Genomic DNA, 17,322 nt, shown 5'->3' with positions numbered 1-17,322 from the left:
GCAGTATAACAACCAATCACAGCGCAGCTTTCATTTTACCTCAGAGGTATAATATATAACAACCAATCACAGCGCAGCTTTCATGTTACCTCAGAGGTATAATATATAACAACCAATCACAGCGCAGCTTTCATTTTACCTCAGCAGTATAACAACCAATCACAGCGCAGCTTTTATTTTAGCTCAGCGTTATAAGAAAATAAAGCTCCGCTGTGATTGGTTGCTACGGGCAACAAAAACAGAGTCTTCTGGTGGGCTACTTTTCTGTGGCCCACCCTGTATCTAATCTATCTGAAATCCATCCATGTATACATATATGTATCTAATCCGTGCATCACGAGCTCGGTTACATTATTGCACACACGTGGTACTGTGTGACCGGAACTCTTCTGCTGTGCACTAGTTCCAGGCGGGCAGTTTATCAGGTGCGCTCTGTCTTCCTGTGTGTCGCCGTTTTCTTCCTCCGCTCGTTCAGTGACATCCTTAGCAGCATGGTGGTGACCGGCAGAGTTCTGCTCCGGAAGGTCTGCTGTACTCCGTACTACTAGCTTGATGTTACCACTAATGAAGCACTGCTTACCTGCAGCTCGTTACTCGCTGGGGCACTACAAGTCCCAGCATGTTCTGTCAAGGTCTGCTGGGATTTGTGCTTCTACCCTTGTTGCACTGGCCGCTGTAAGGTCTCCTGTCTTGTCCTTGAGGCGTCCGTTCTGTTCGGATGACAACAATCATGGCCGCCATTACCGTGCCCGCGCAACTGTCTCCGGGTTTTCCAGAGTTTTGAATGGCGTCTATATGGGACAGCCTTGTACTGCGGTAACGGCGGCCATAATGGTCGTCATCTAACTTTGTCGCAATCCATTATGATGAAGAGTAGAGGTTTTCACGCTTTACAGAAGACGACCTGCGTGCGCCGGGGAGCGTTACGTGTTTTAGGGCGCGTTCACACAGAGGGGTTTTTTGTGGTAGAATTCTGCGGATCTGCACACTAATATTCAGCCCATTGAACGCGGCCGTCCGCAGCGGTATCCGCGGTACGCATTGATGTGACAATCCCCCCCCCCCGCCATGTGTATTAATTGGCGCCGTGTCCTGTACGGCCTTGCTGACCATTGAAAATAACAGAAACCACGCGGTTCTCATACAAACTTTGGCGCAGAAAATCCTGGCGAGAGTCGGTGCAGTTGTGGGCGCCCTCTGGAGGGGCACTGATGTATTACATGGTGCCCATATAAACAGAACATGTACCCTTCATGTTGACGTTCTACTTGGGCGTCATCGTGGAGTTTTCCGGACGGTCGCATTTCATATACGTTTCTGTAAATGACCGATCATCCAGACGAATGTCGCAATTTTTATTTTATTTTTTTCCTTGCGAATGCCGTTTGTCGTTTGCTAGAAAAATGCATCACTGAATATGTGATTTTTTTTTTCACACACTTGAAAATCGTATGTTATTTCTATAAAAATAATTTGGTATTCGCACAAATGTCACATCTGCGTGGGATCCTGGATCCGGCGCCGCAGCCCGCTGCAGCCAATGAGAGGCATCATGGAGCTCAGGATGTGAGTGCCGATGCCAGGAGAATAAGCGGTGACGCTGCAGCCTCTCATTGGCTGCAGCGATCACCTGATTTCCTGTGACATCATCTGTCACAACAATCACCGGGACCACAGCGGGGCTGCAGTGCTGGATCTCAGCGACAATGGAAGGGTAAGTATATCCCAATTGTTTTATTCCGGGGGTCCCACTGAGGCGAGGCTGTCTAATAACTGGAGAAACCCTTTAATTAATATCTCTTCGGGCGCCACCGCCGAGACGTCCAATTTGCGCACATAACACGGCCGTTTTTCTTTGCTCGGCGTGATCGGACTGTATATTTAATATGTTTTTAACGGCACACAACAGACGGCGTAGACCGGTGCGCAGCCGCGAGCTTCTGCTGATGCTATATAGTAACGGTGTGCGCCGAGCGGCGCGGTTGTATTCTCACGTAACGCGTCTTCTATTTCCTGCAGTATGGAAACTTCATTGACAACCTGAGGTTCCTGGTGAAGGGCGGCAGCGGTGGCATGGGTCTGCCACGATTAGGTGGACAAGGTGGAAAAGGAGGTGATGTTTTGCTGGTCGCAAAAAATGACGTCACGATGAAACGTGTGAAGGACAAGTTTCCTCAGAAGCGCTTCGTCGCCGGTGTTGGCGTTAATAGTAGGTGAGTCCGGGTTACCTAAAAGGCCGAGTCCTAATCTTGCTGCAGGAGTCTGGGAAAGAGTCCTCCTCGGGTCCAGTTGTATAGATCGATGGCATGCACTGGCGCCGCACTCCAGCTACGGAAGCCTAAGCAGGCCAATCTGCCGACGGGTTTCATAAATTACTCTTCATCAATTCCCCTGACAAAGGGAAGATTCATTTCTGTAATGCGCCAATAGGTTGGCTGCTTTGGCACTGCCAGGAGAGACTACTGACATTGACAGAGTTTGGGCATGGTAGGTCTTTAACCCCTTAGTCACTGGCAGTCATTTCTACATCGCTACTTTCCAAGAGCCATAACAGTTTTTTATTTCATTGACAGGCCGGTTTCACATCTGCGTTGGAACCACCGGCCAGAGGCTTTGTCACCGATCCGGCCCGTGGTTGTCCATGGGGTCTGTCCGGCACTGTTTGGCTGGTTGTCCATGGGGTCTGTCCGGCACTGTTTGGCTGGTTGTCCATGGGGTCTGTCCGGCACTGTTTGGCTGGTTGTCCATGGGGTCCGTCCAGCACTGTTTGGCTCCGTCAAGAGATGGAACCACTTAGCTGTGGGGATTCCCCTTTCCTGCTTCCCGAATGGAGCAGGAAAGTGGAACCCCAAGCGCCAATGTCAAACCACTCGTAGCCCTTGTTTGTGGGACAAGTTGTATCTTAAATGGTGCCACTTTGAGGGTTTTTTCCTTGTTTTTTTTCTCTTTGTTTTAAAATAAATGTAACAACTTTTTATTGACCTTTTTTCACTGGCATTGTACACTGCAGTATTTCTGTAACGCCTGTGATGCTAACCTGCTGGAGACCTATAGCTGCCATTGGAACCCATCAACACCCCGTCGCATGTAAGGGGTTAAATGGGCAGGACCAGAGCTTTCTGCACTCCTGGCTGGTCGTGCAGGATCCTGGGTAACATCTGACTGCTGCCAACACGTCCTTCTCATGCCAGACTAGGCTGTTGTAAAAACATGGCGGCCCTGTTAGTGGCCACCATAAAAACCATGTACAGGGTCACTAAGGAGTTAACAGTGATACTCTTGGCTGTGGCATTGCGGACTAGGCGATACTTGCACTATATGTGGGCCGAACGTAATTCTCCTTGCTCTGTATGTGGATCCAGGTATTTGTGGTCCGCCAGATGACTAGTCCCTACAGAAATCCCTTGTTGTGGATTTATAGGCAAATCGAAAAAAAAACGACGGCATCAGGGTTATGACTGCATTCGGAGTCTGACTAAAACAATACGCGTGCGGCTGTGTATAACGCTGTGTCTTCGACCTTCCAGTGTTTGGGCTCTCAGAGGACCATCTGGGACTGATTGTCAGGTGGAGGTTCCGGTTGGCATTTCTGTCACTACTGACAACGGGGATAAAATAGGTAAGACGCTGCTGTTCATTCTTATATACTGTTTGCTGCTTTCATTCAGCTTCCGGCGGGTACTGGTTCTCATTGAAGAGATCTAGCGGTTTATGGAAACTTATAGGCAATGCTCCATGGGAGGAAAAATATGCAAATTAGCTCTCCTCCGAAAGGAAGAACAATGTGCCATATTAGCCACAGCAGAGATCCTTGAAGAAGGAATAGACAGCCATCTATAGACAGACGTTTCAGGGTTCTTGCCCCTCATCCAGGATATTGGTTGGATGGATGAGATGTTTTAAACGCTGCTCTGGGGGGTTCTGGTGCTCATTATTACTCCTTGGCAACATCTGACGTACACATGGGTCAGACGTTCATGGGTTTTGTATGGAGATGCTGTATTTGACAGGTGACAACTGCCCGCACAGCCGCCAGTGGAGAGAAATGTGATTGCGGCTGTTAACTATGTAACGGCATTTAACTGTCCTGATTTGGGATTGAAATATCCCAAACGCACCTCCACCCACACCCTAATGAGATGATGGGTGCTGTTTTTTGTGTCATGATAGCTTGGGGACTCCTGAAGGTCCCTCCTAGGACTGCCACATATTTCTGCCTATTAAGATGTGCCTGTGGAAAGCCATAAAGAGAACTTGTCACATCCCACAGTGCCATAACTAAGCTGTGGTGCTATTAGGGAAGGTCACAGGGAGCCGGGGAATATGTTTTATACTGTCCTGCAATCCAGCGCTGTCCTCCTTGTATGGGAGAGCGTGCGCACGGGAATCTGAAAAACGTTATGGTCTTCACAGATGATGGGATACCAGCAGGATGAGGACTACTCCTTCTGGAATTCCTATAATCCCTGACTGACCACAGCTCACCATATGCTCCTGATGGTGAGGCAGTCCCAGGGAACACTTCTGCCCTATGGAATTCTGCAGCAGTGATCGGACTATATAAACTGTTAACAAAAGAATTGGGGCGCACATTTTTAATCCTGCACTGAGCAGGGGGTCGGACCCGATGACCCTGGAGGTCCCTTCCAACTCTACCATTCTATGACTTAGGCCGCCTGCACACGGGTGGAAATCCCGCGGCGGGATTTCCGCCGCTCAAAGCCTGCATAGGAGTGCATTACAATACACACTCCTATGCAGACGGCCGCGGTTTGGCCGCGCGAAATTTCACGCGGCAAACAAACCGTGGCATGTCCTATTTATGTGCGGGGCTCTGCGAGCCCCGCACAGAAACGTCACTCACCCGGCCGCCGGCTCCGGTCTGCGCATGCGCCGGCTGCCAGGCAGCCGGCACATGAAAGAGCCGGGGCCGCCGGGCGCGGGTGAGTACGCGCTCATCCCTGCAGGCGGTCGGGTCCAGCGGCGAGAACTTTCGCCGCCGGATCCGACCCGCTCGTCTGCAGGCGGCCTTAGAAGATGAAAATAAATCTTGTTATTTGTATAGCGCCAATTTATTCTGCAGGTCATTTATTTATTAACGACCCCGTTGTCAGCTCTACAGCTGGGGGCATCTTATGGTTTCTGTACTGGGATATGTCTGTTTCTATCCTCTCCTTTATACCTAATACTCACACGTCTGATTTGCATCCCCCCTTCACCTGACAGCACAGGAGGGTTGGAGGGGGGGCTGATACTTTGGTGTAGATTAGACAGCAAGAGACGGCTACATTTAAATGACTGCTGATGGGCTGCAGAAACGTAACGTGCGATTAGCACCATGAAGGCAGATATATGTATTCTAGGGGTGATCTGGTGTATCTGGGTGGTGCTGCTGTAGCTGTATGTGCAGTCTTGGCACTTCTGTGTGATTATTTCATGCACATTGTTAAATGGCTGTCACAATGATATTGGTGGCACGGTGCCCGCTCAGCCCGGTCGTTAGTGAGTTGTTTTATAGTCTTGTCTCTTGTATTTTTCATATGCAACTTCTCATTACATATAAAGAGCCACTAACAATCCACTGCAACATTTATCTTCCTCAGTGCTGCAATTCCCCGAAAATCATTTTTTTGCGCTTCCCGCACTGTATGGGAATGGCTCCTGAACCATCCAATGGGCGGTTCCACTGCCCAAATCATCCAGGACTGGCTCCTCCTCCAAACGCTAACCACGCCCTCCAGGCTGCTTGATGTCTGCAGCTCAGGGGAGCTGGAGACACCTTGCTGCACGAAACACTGCTTGTGTGAATAAAGCTTTTGGACTGAATGTGCTGATAAGCGGCGCCATAATTGCACTACTGCTCTTCTAGGTGAGCTGAATAGAGAAGGCGACACTCTGCGGGTGGCCCGAGGAGGTGACGGAGGCAGCTTCAGAACCGATTTCCTTCCTTCCAAAGGCCATAGAAGTTTCATCCGCCTGGACATGAAGCTGATTGCAGATGTGGGCCTCGTGGGGTGAGTAGCTGGATCATTCCCATAAGGTTACTTTCACACATTTTATTTTTTACTCCCTATGTGGTCTGTGTTTTGTGGCGCGCAGTATAGCTACGTATCTATTCGCATGGCCGTTTTTATAAAGCTGCATGCGATACTTTTGTCCACTTTTGCTTTCATTGGTATTATTTTTTATTGGGCAAATCCAAATCAGTAGTTACCCCATAGAAAATAAAATCAAAGACAGCAAACACCTCAAACAATGCAGAAATACTAATGACCTACGGCTGCATCTGTAAAGGCCCATTTAGACACAGTGATTATCGCTCAAAATTTGCTCAAAAGCCGTCTTTTGAGCGATAATCGTTGTGTGTAGCTGCACTGACATCTTGCAGTTTTCGTTACCTCGTCGCTCATTGTTGTGTTTCAGCTGACGATCAGCTTTATCAGGGATTCACAGCAGGATACAGCTGATACTATTGTTTCAGCTGTATCCCTAATGACAGGCGGGGTATGAAGAACACAGTGGTCCAGCTCTGTTCTCCATAGCCCACTTGGAGTGCCTGGCTGTATAACAGCCGGGTGCTGCGAGCGGGAAACAGCTGGAGTATAAGGTGATCGTTTAACGTTTGAGCGATCACCTTGCGATGTAAATGGACACAACAATTAACACTCAAATAAGGGCCAAGCACCACTAACTTACGGCACTAGGTCCTGAGCTTCAATCCCGACCAATGGTAAAAATGTAGCAAGAGCAGGTCGGGTCCTCACCTGTTAGTCACAGCCAAGGACCCAGAGGAGAAGGCAGAAGCAGTTTTTAATTGGTTCTGCCGTCTCTCTTGCAGACTCCATGAGCACTATGTAGTGAACAGAGAAAGTGGAAGGGCCACTTCTGTTATTCGACCCAGTGATAACGTACCGCTGAGTGCTCCCTGCCATGGCAGAGCTGCAGAGTTCTAGCAGACCCAGATCAGCTCTGTTAGTGACTACTCTCGCGACAGGGGGATGTTTTTCCCTGTAACTGAGGCTCCTATGGATGCTTTAGCTTAGTGGATTTTTTTATGTGAATGTTCCCCAGAGGTTTTATAGGAAGTCATGGGGGACATAATAATAATATTACTTATATAGCGCCAACATATACTGCAGCGCCTACAAAACAGGGGGAGCAGAAACAAAACCACGGTTACATGTAGTAATCAACTGATGGAAACATTAGGGGTGAGGGCCTCCAACGAGCTCATATAATACAAATAATAGGTTGATACAGAAGGTAAAGGGGACATAAGTGGTAATAGAAAAAATAGTTACAAAAAAAAGTTTTAAAAAATTACAAACTAAGAAATATACATCTAATATGAAAACAACCCAGTGCCGGCCCAAAGCTAAACTGTCACCATATGCGATCTGTAATCCAAGACTATACAAATTATATATCAAAATGAGATTCCATTCCTGTACTGGTGAGGCATTTGCCATTTTGGCTGCATGTATCATCCATTTTTACACCACTGTAATACTATTCAGGCCTTGAGTAGTTAGAATGCAGTTATAATTTTCTCAGTTCCCTTTTGCCTTTTGAATATTCGCATTTAGAATGGCAATTGTCTGACATTCCCCTGGATGAGTGAATGAGCTTCTTCCATTCTCCTGGCTCCACTTGTCTGTTTAGTTTAGAATTAGCATGAGGATACCAAATTGTGTGACCATTTACTTGTTAATGAAGTCTAAAGGCCCTTTTACATGCAAAGATATTTGCTTAAATAGCAGAACTGAGCAAAATTTTTTGCATAAAATAACAGGTGCAGTTGATGTCTTTAATCTCCTGCGTTTTCCTCCAGGAGTTGTTTGCTCAGCTGAGCGTGTGTTTAGGTGATTGTTATTGCATAAACACTTCGCCCATCTGAGCAAATATCTGGCTGGCACATTCCATTGTTCTCCTGCTGGTTGAGTAAACATTGCACTCATTGAATATGCAAAGCAAAACCAAGTCATAGCTTAGCCACTGGAAACGCTGAATGAACTGCATTCAAATGAAGGAATTTCCCAGCGGTCAAATGATGGATTTTATGTCCGTGTAAAAACCTTGGCTAACGATAATTGAACGAATAGTGCATGACTGCCCACGTTTACATGTAACGTCGCCCATTTGAACAAATTTTAAGCAATAATCGTTGTGTAAAAGGGCCTTAAGGAAAATCATTCACATAGTCTGTCTGTGGGAAACCAGCCACTATCTCCAAAATTCAAATTAGGGAAAAATCTTTTAATAAGGATTATTGGTCATCTGACGGACCTAGCCTGATATAATTAGATTTTCAGAATCAGGCAGACCAGCGGAATAAATTGTATCTAAACTTATTGAGGTGCGAGCTCCAGATGACGTATCTGGGTACCTGGTTATATTTTACGTGTCACATTCGGTATCGCAGAATAGATAAAATTGTGACCGGAAATATGCCAGGTCTATATTCCCGATCAGAGGATCTTCTGCAGAGTTATGGCCGAAATGGGGAATTATAGTTTTTCACAGGTACATACGCAATTACCGCTCCCTTATCTGAATGACCTCAGAGGTGGCGGGGAAAGGTGTATTCTGGGGAAACTTTAAAAACTAGAGTCTCAGAGAGACTCAGTTGTCAGACCTTCAGAGATGCACCACAGCGTGAGGACTTTCCTGTTTGCTGCCCATGACTCCGCACAATCAGAACTCTGGGCCGAACATCCCAAATCTTTCTTTATTTTTTCTTTGTTTTATTTTAAATACTGTTAGTTGTGTATACCTGTAAACCTTATCTCCACGGTAACCTCATTTTCTGTATATTTTTGTGTGTGTGTATGTATGTGTGTATATATATATATATATATATATATCAATATTTATCACTGCTAGTCTTTTTAAGAATAAATCTGCAATTTATTAGTCAAACCTTGTCTGTTTTAAAATGAACCATAACTCTGAAGATCGTGTTAATAATTCATGAGTGTGGGTTCCAGCTTACCCGGGAAACAAAAGCTGGTGGTGGCAGCGAGTGCGCGCAGGTACTGCAGAGTGCTGGAGCCATTAGACCGTATCAGGTGGGGATTTGAGCTTTCGTTCTCCATGCGTACAGGAGCCTGGGAAAGTGGAGTACAAATCCGCCTGTATTCTTACGACTCTGCGCTTGCAATCCTGCCAGAGTGATCGATCGATGCTCTGCCATGACAAATGTTTGCAGTGGTGTGAGCGCTCGGATTAGTCGATCCGTGACAAATCGGTGATAGAGGCAGGAGCAATTAGAGTCTACCCATTACCCTTCCCTCCCTCCATGACAACCTCTAATAAAAAATAGGAAAAAAATCTGTGAAAAAATATATTTAAAAAATAGCTCTATATGTCACAGAAAAAGAAGTAATTTTGGCAGCTGAAGAAAAACAATAGGGCAGTAAAACCACCACATGGGTAAAATCCCTAAAGTGTCTGGTCCTTGAGGGGTTAAAGCTACACAGTTTCAAGTATTTTTAATTGCATTCATTTTTAGTGCACCAGTAAAGAGTCGGTGCGGCGCAGCCCTTATAGCAGCAGGAGTACAAGCAGAGTGTCCATTGTAGGGTCTTTCATCTGGCATCAGCTTTCAACTTGGGGTATTTAATATGGCAACAAACTTGTTGAGAACTAATAGTGTCTGTATGTAACGGTGGTGTATGACGTGGGCAGCGCTCCCCATTGTTTGCTGCGTACTTCTCATTAGCGGTAGTGCAGCCGTCCTCTTCAGACCTTTATCCCAAACCGCAGCGATGAGGACTCTTTACTGCTCCCTCCACCGGCATCCGATGATCTTGTTGTATTTCAGCCTCTTAATGCAGCTTCCTTTGATGGAGACATAAAGGTGAAATCCGACTGCGTCTCGTGAAGGAATTATTGGTATTCTTCCATCAAACACGAGGGCATTATAGATAAATGAAGGGGAATGATCAGATTGAAGAGGGTTTTACATTTACTTCCATCATGATTATTATGGGGAGGACGGAGCACCACTTTATATGCTGCAGCCACTTGTCATACAGTCACCTGCAGTAATCTATATGTCGGGGGCTTAAAACAGGTCAGAGTATTTGCCACTTGGTCATCTATGGCCAGCTATAAGAAATGCACTGTCCAGGAGGCTCCAATGTACATTAGGGGGTCTGCATGAATTCGGTAGAGCTTACCCTGCCTGAAGTGGATATTGGTGATCGGATTGTCTGGGATAGCGCATTCCAGAGAACTGGTGCAGCTTGTGAAAAGCCTTGTAAACAGGAGCGGGATGTCGGGATTATGAAGGAACTTGGGGTACTTTTACATGGGCCGAGAGTTATTCAAGTAATCGCTCAAATGAATGATCACGGGTGAGTGTCATTCTGTGTAAACACGGTGGGACCTGACAAGGCGAATGAGAAGCGCTCACTTCTTGGAATTACTTGGTTTTCAGCTTGTCCAACAACCAAGTGACTGTTGGCCTTGTAAACATGTAGTTCTTCTTTTATGTATGACTGCCTGTTTACTGTGAATGGAGGCGGGCGACCGGAAGCAATCTGAGGTGCGCTGCGCCTCCACTCATTGAGTGAAAGTACCCTCAGTCTAAGGTCATTAGCAGAACGGAGCGCACATGCAGGATGGCATACAGAGACATGGGGACGTGCAGCATGTGGAGAGCTTTATGGATGAGAGTGAGAAGTATAAATTGTATTCTATAGTGGATGGGCAACTAGTGCAGCGACCGGCACAGGGGGGGCACTTCTCCCAACCATCCAGGAGCAATCTGGTGGTGAGCAAGGCTTTTTCTAGCATTGGTGGATCACCAATGCCACAAGGCAAAAGTGATAATTAAATGGCTTAGTGAACAAAACATTGACATTTTGGGTCCATGGCCATGAAACTCCCCGAATCTCAATCCCATTGAGAACCTGTGGTCAATCCTCAAAAAGCAAATAGACAAACAAAAACACAGGAATTGTGATAAACTCCGAGCACTGATTAGACGACATTCTGCCGGGGCGACGTGCTTCAGAAGTCTTTAAGAAAAGGGTCAACACTGTAAATATTAAGTCTTTGCCTAAACTTGATGTATTTGTCAAAAGTTTAAAAACTTAAGAAATTCTTATAATTTTACTACAGTAACCAAAGAAACCGACTAACTGACTAACTAACCTCTGACTAACAGACCTAAAACAATTAAAACAGCAAACTTTGTGAAAACCAAAATTGTGTCAGTCTAAAAACTTTTGGCCATGACTTGTGCAGCAGCATGTCACAGGAAGTGTGCGTCTGCAACCCAATCACAGGAAAGACAGAGATGATTGGCTGTCGGAAGCCGCATTCATATGGAGTGCTAAATACATTCATTGGAACAGCACAGAAGTCCTGATTAAAGCGACCCTCCAGGCCTGGACAAAGATGGCCGAACCACTTATAGTATGCATTGGTGGTGTAAGACCCTCCATGCTGCTCTGACTGGCCGGCACGGCTCAGGTGAACGGCACTGGTTAATCAAAGCAGTTATATTAATGCACAATGTACATCAGGTAGTCAGAGAAGCTGGTGCGGCCATATTTGTTGGTCCAGGCCCGGAGGGTCGCTCTAAAAACCTCTGTCAGGCTGGTTTAACCTCTTATCTGCCAGTGTTCCAAAACTGGAACAATGGATTCACACAGTTGCTGCCCTGCTTTGGATTGTGAGGGGGATTCTTATTCAGGAGTTTAAAAGTTAAGTCACGGCTTCAATGCCCTAAACTCCTGCATCACTGGTAACCTTAAAGCCTGCGGCGTATTGCTCATTGCACCCGGTAACCCTACAGCCTGCGGCGTGCTGCTCATTGCACCCGGTAACCCTACAGCCTGCGGCGTGCTGCTCATTGCACCCGGTAACCCTACAGCCTGCGGCGTACTGCTCACTGCACCCCTGTAATCCTACAGCCTGCGGCATACTGCTCACTGCACCCCTGTAATCCTACAGCCTGCGGCGTGCTGCTCATTGCACCCCCGTAACCCTACAGCCTGCGGCGTGCTGCTCACTGCACCCCGGTAACCCTACAGCCTGCGGCGTGCTGCTCACTGCACCCCGGTAACCCTACAGCCTGCGGCGTGCTGCTCACTGCACCCCGGTAACCCTACAGCCTGCGGCGTGCTGCTCACTGCACCCCGGTAACCCTACAGCCTGCGGCGTGCTGCTCACTGCACCCCGGTAACCCTACAGCCTGCGGCGTGCTGCTCACTGCACCCCGGTAACCCTACAGCCTGCGGCGTGCTGCTCACTGCACCCCGGTAACCCTACAGCCTGCGGCGTGCTGCTCACTGCACCCCGGTAACCCTACAGCCTGCGGCGTGCTGCTCACTGCGCCCCGGTAACCCTACAGCCTGCGGCGTGCTGCTCACTGCGCCCCGGTAACCCTACAGCCTGGGGCGTGCTGCTCACTGCGCCCCGGTAACCCTACAGCCTGGGGCGTGCTGCTCACTGCGCCCCGGTAACCCTACAGCCTGGGGCGTGCTGCTCACTGCGCCCCGGTAACCCTACAGCCTGCGGCGTGCTGCTCACTGCACCCCGGTAACCCTACAGCCTGCGGCGTGCTGCTCACTGCACCCCGGTAACCCTACAGCCTGCGGCGTGCTGCTCACTGCGCCCCGGTAACCCTACAGCCTGCGGCGTGCTGCTCACTGCGCCCCGGTAACCCTACAGCCTGCGGCGTGCTGCTCACTGCGCCCCGGTAACCCTACAGCCTGGGGCGTGCTGCTCACTGCGCCCCGGTAACCCTACAGCCTGGGGCGTGCTGCTCACTGCGCCCCGGTAACCCTACAGCCTGGGGCGTGCTGCTCACTGCGCCCCGGTAACCCTACAGCCTGCGGCGTGCTGCTCACTGCGCCCCGGTAACCCTACAGCCTGCGGCGTGCTGCTCACTGCGCCCCGGTAACCCTACAGCCTGCGGCGTGCTGCTCACTGCGCCCCGCTAACCCTACAGCCTGCGGCGTGCTGCTCACTGCGCCCCGCTAACCCTACAGCTTGCGGCGTGCTGCTCACTGCGCCCCGCTAACCCTACAGCCTGCGGCGTGCTGCTCACTGCGCCCCGCTAACCCTACAGCCTGCGGCGTGCTGCTCACTGCGCCCCGCTAACCCTACAGCCTGCGGCGTGCTGCTCACTGCGCCCCGGTAACCCTACAGCCTGCGGCGTGCTGCTCACTGCGCCCCGGTAACCCTACAGCCTGCGGCGTGCTGCTCACTGCGCCCCGGTAACCCTACAGCCTGCGGCGTGCTGCTCACTGCGCCCCGCTAACCCTACAGCCTGCGGCGTGCTGCTCACTGCGCCCCGCTAACCCTACAGCCTGCGGCGTGCTGCTCACTGCGCCCCGCTAACCCTACAGCCTGCGGCGTGCTGCTCACTGCGCCCCGCTAACCCTACAGCCTGCGGCGTGCTGCTCACTGCGCCCCGGTAACCCTACAGCCTGCGGCGTGCTGCTCACTGCGCCCCGGTAACCCTACAGCCTGCGGCGTGCTGCTCACTGCGCCCCGGTAACCCTACAGCCTGCGGCGTGCTGCTCACTGCGCCCCGGTAACCCTACAGCCTGCGGCGTGCTGCTCACTGCACCCCTACGTGCGGCCTCGACCCTCATTACGCAGCCGCTGAGAATGAAGTCTCTTCTACTCCTTACTGACAATACTCCTTCGTTTCAGGTTTCCTAATGCCGGCAAGTCTTCGTTACTCAGCAGCATCTCACACGCCAAGCCGGCTATTGCCGATTATCCATGTAAGTGATCAGCGGCTGCACATAGATAGTAACCAGGACACATTTATATCCTCCAGCTGAGGCCTAAAGCATCGATGGCTGCTCAGCCCTGAGAAATGCCCTTCAAATAGTCAACAAAAGGCACGAGGGATGAAAATACACATTTGTCCATTTTCATTACTGCTACATAAAGTAACGCTTCAGGCAAGATGAACCCACTGGTATACCTATTGTATGTCTGTGTGGGTGGAGCATGGCACTGAGGCTCAGAGTCCCTGTGTCATGCCCCGCCCACTGGGGCCATGCAGTAGGTAGAACGCTATACTAGTTTTGCCCGTAGTTCTGTATAAGCGGCTCGTTCTCTTCTCCACTAGCTTCACTGTTTTGTTGCCAGTTGAGGCAGGAGGCTGTCTATATCTTATTGTTGTACTAGAGGCTGGTTGACCAATGTTGGCTCTCCTCCCCGGGTAACATGACGTGGTTTTGGATTATGTGCCATATTTTTCACAATACAATGGGCCCTAAAGTTTTAAGGGGTTGTCCAACTGTAAACTATGGGTAGTCTAACCATAGGGTAGGTTATCAGTAGTAGATTGGTTGAGGTCTGCTTCCTGGGATCCTTGCCGGGCTGCTGTGCTTGTGCACTCAGCTGATTTCTGCATTGTTCCTGCTGCGGTGTCCTGGCTTTCATTTTAATGGGAATTTTGCCTGCATTACCATGCCTGGCCACTTCAATGGCAGTGGAGCTGTCTGCTTCCTGCAGCAATCGTCTCGGTGTACAAGCACACCGACCCAGAAAAAAGCGGATCAGCGAGGATCCCTGGAGACTGATTCCCCCCCCCCCTACTGATCTACTATTGATGGCCTAATCTATTTACAACCGGACAGCGCCTTTAATTTACATTAAGATCTTATCCTGTTGGTTCTTACAGTTACAACATTACAGCCGGAAGTGGGGAAAATCATGTATCCTGACTATAAACAGGTAAGAACTCTGCCCCTCCCTCTGTGGGGCCTCTGCCCCTCCCTCTGTGGGGCCTCTGCCCCTCCCTCTGTGGGGCCTCTGCCCCTCCCTCTGTGGGGCCTCTGCCCCTCCCTCTCCTCATTTTGCCTTGTATATCACGAACTGCTGCCTTTTTCAGACCTGTTCTTGGCTTCCCATAGACGTTACATCTTTGTTAGTGGCTTCCACTTATTTTTGCTGACGTCCTAGTATCTCTGTGGTTACCCGGACTGTTGCCTAAATTCCTGGTCGGGGGGGGGGGGGGTGTGATGAAATGGTTACAGTCATAAGAGGCTGTGATGGTGACATCGGGTGAACACTACTGATCAGTGGCTCATCCAACCAAAAGCCGGATCCACGGCGCTCGTTCTCTGTTTGCTGGCAGAGTTGTGCCGGCCGTTCTCTTACTAGATGTCTATTTCACTGGTTCCTTCAGATACTGTAACCGCCTGCTGCGCTCCTGTATCCTCGCACTGACCTGTGATTACAGCATGTAGATTAGTGATGGAGTGACGTTACATCCGGTGACTCCTGTATATGACCTGTTAGTTGTGAGGATGAACAGTGGCCGGCGCGCTCATGGCTAGGCGGTGGGAATCATCAGGGGTGATATAGCGGGCGCCCGACGGATGGGACGCTCTGTTTCTGAAGTTGTGCGGGCATTTAACATTCCTCGATCCACAGTATCGTGTATCGGGAATACGTCATAGAAGGCATTACCACCCACAGTGGCCACGCAAAGGCTTTTAATGATCGCGATCGGCGGCGTCTGGCTAGAAGTAAGTGTGTGTGTGTGTGTGTGTACAGAAGACCCACCACAACTCCAGACACAGCGCCTCACCTGGACTCGTGAGGTTACTACCTAACTGAACCCTAGAGGGCTGGCAATGTGGCGTGATCTGATGAGTCATAGAACCAATTGTTTCGGGCTGATGGTAGGGTTCGTGTTTGGCGCAGACCCCATGAAGCCATGGATTCAAGTCAGCAAGGCACTGCGCAGGCTGGTGGTGGTTCCATCCTAGTGTGGGGTGCCCTCATGGCATGGCTCGGGTGCGCGGATCTGCCTAAACATGTCATTGACTGGTATGCGTTAAGTTATACTGCTTGGTTACTATTTGCAGTCCTTCATGGACTTCATGTACCCCCACAATGATGGGCCAGTCCAGCAGCATAACACTCCGTGCCTTTGGCCCAAGTCGTCCACAATTGGTTGGATGAGCGTTCTCATGAATGGAGCGGCTGCAGGTTCTCACACAGCTAATTTATGGCTGCGTGGGAGGAAGTAGATAGTCTCTCCTCTTATTTGGGTTTAAAGGGCCACTCCAGTGAAGTTTTTCCCATTCCTTATGTAATCGCTCCCAGCAGATAAGTCAGTTAGTGTTACTTTGTTATTCCTTTCTACCTAACTATTTCTGGATTTGCTTCAGTTTGGTCATGTGATGTCACGGTGACCACCTGGGAAATTGCTTGCCTTTGTGTTCTCTCCAGGAGTCACTCTTTCACTCACCGAACCTTCCTGTATGATGGAACTGCATGGATTGTATGATACAGGCGGATATAGAAACGTCTGTACATAGCGCTGCATGATGCACTATTTTTCCCAGTAATTCAGTGGAATCTACACGGAGACGCTGAGCAGAACTTCAAACGCAGGTGTGAACGAGTCCTAAAGAAGGCGAAGGAATTGTAAACCATTATGGCGGGTTTATTTTAGCTGAGGATAATGATAATCACGCTGTCCTTCCAGCAGACAGAGTTGGTACTGGCTCTAGCTGGTCATGTAATGCTGTGCTGATGCATCATGGGATTGATGGCATGGAGGAAGAACAAGCAGGGAAAATCTAAAAACCAACATTGTGCCTGATAAGTATCAGACAGGAGGCTGCACTGCATGGAAGTGACTGCCATACACAGAGGAGACTTCCAGAGTGTGACAGACAATCAGGCGAGGGGGCGGGGATGGAAAATGTGTTTTCGCTGTAGTGTCCTTCTAATGGAGATTTCTGTAGCGCAGGTAAAGCCATGTTCATGTCACAGTTTTTCGCTTCCATTGTTCTGCTGGTGAAAGTCACAGCCGCACCAGATGCGTTACCGGCACGGACACCCACACGCAGCGGACCTCATAGAATATAATGGGCTTCGTTGGGTTTCCATCATGTTGCCTGGCATTCTACAGGAGAAAATAGCGCAGCGTATTGCACTCCTTTTCTCCGTAATTTAGTGGCGTCTGCGATAGAACCTCCGGCACAGATGTGAATGGGGCTTCAAGAAGGTAAAGTAATTGTCAGCAACTACAGTCGGTTTATTTTACTCCCTGAGACATAGATGCAAAGTTCATTCCAAAGTGCAGCATGTAATGCTTACATTTTCCTGTGGGGGTGCTGCAGGCGAGTTGAACACTTGCTGTCAGATTTCCCCACAGACTACTGCTGATCGCTGGGGGTTCTGGCAGTGAGGCATCCTGTGATCTGCCTATTTTTGGGGGAACCTCCTAATGAGCTGGGTTTGTTAAAAGCCCAACCCTCTTTAATGCCTCATCAGATTCATTAGTCTGGCGCCTCTTTCCTCTCGGACTACTAACTGGAACGTGTC

The 17,322-nt window shown here is 49.4% G+C and overlaps 1 protein-coding gene across 1 annotated transcript in view; it reads left to right on the top strand.

Annotated features, from left to right (window-relative positions):
• The first annotated feature begins 454 nt into the window (after nt 1-454).
• Nucleotides 455-17,322, top strand: part of GTPBP10 (GTP binding protein 10) — a 29,114-nt gene continuing 12,246 nt past the window's right edge. The window contains exons 1-6 of the mRNA XM_066584568.1: nt 455-524; nt 2,020-2,213; nt 3,528-3,619; nt 5,870-6,014; nt 13,675-13,748; nt 14,660-14,712. Of these exons, the coding sequence (XP_066440665.1) occupies nt 492-524; nt 2,020-2,213; nt 3,528-3,619; nt 5,870-6,014; nt 13,675-13,748; nt 14,660-14,712 (591 nt within the window). The 5' untranslated portion in view covers nt 455-491. The remainder of the gene's footprint in view (nt 525-2,019; nt 2,214-3,527; nt 3,620-5,869; nt 6,015-13,674; nt 13,749-14,659; nt 14,713-17,322) is intronic.

The sequence above is a fragment of the Eleutherodactylus coqui genome, chromosome 12, assembly GCF_035609145.1.
Source record: "Eleutherodactylus coqui strain aEleCoq1 chromosome 12, aEleCoq1.hap1, whole genome shotgun sequence".
Lineage (NCBI taxonomy): Eukaryota > Metazoa > Chordata > Amphibia > Anura > Eleutherodactylidae > Eleutherodactylus > Eleutherodactylus coqui.
The sequence above is the reverse complement of the archived record's forward strand: the minus strand, read 5'-3'. Positions and strand labels throughout refer to the sequence as shown.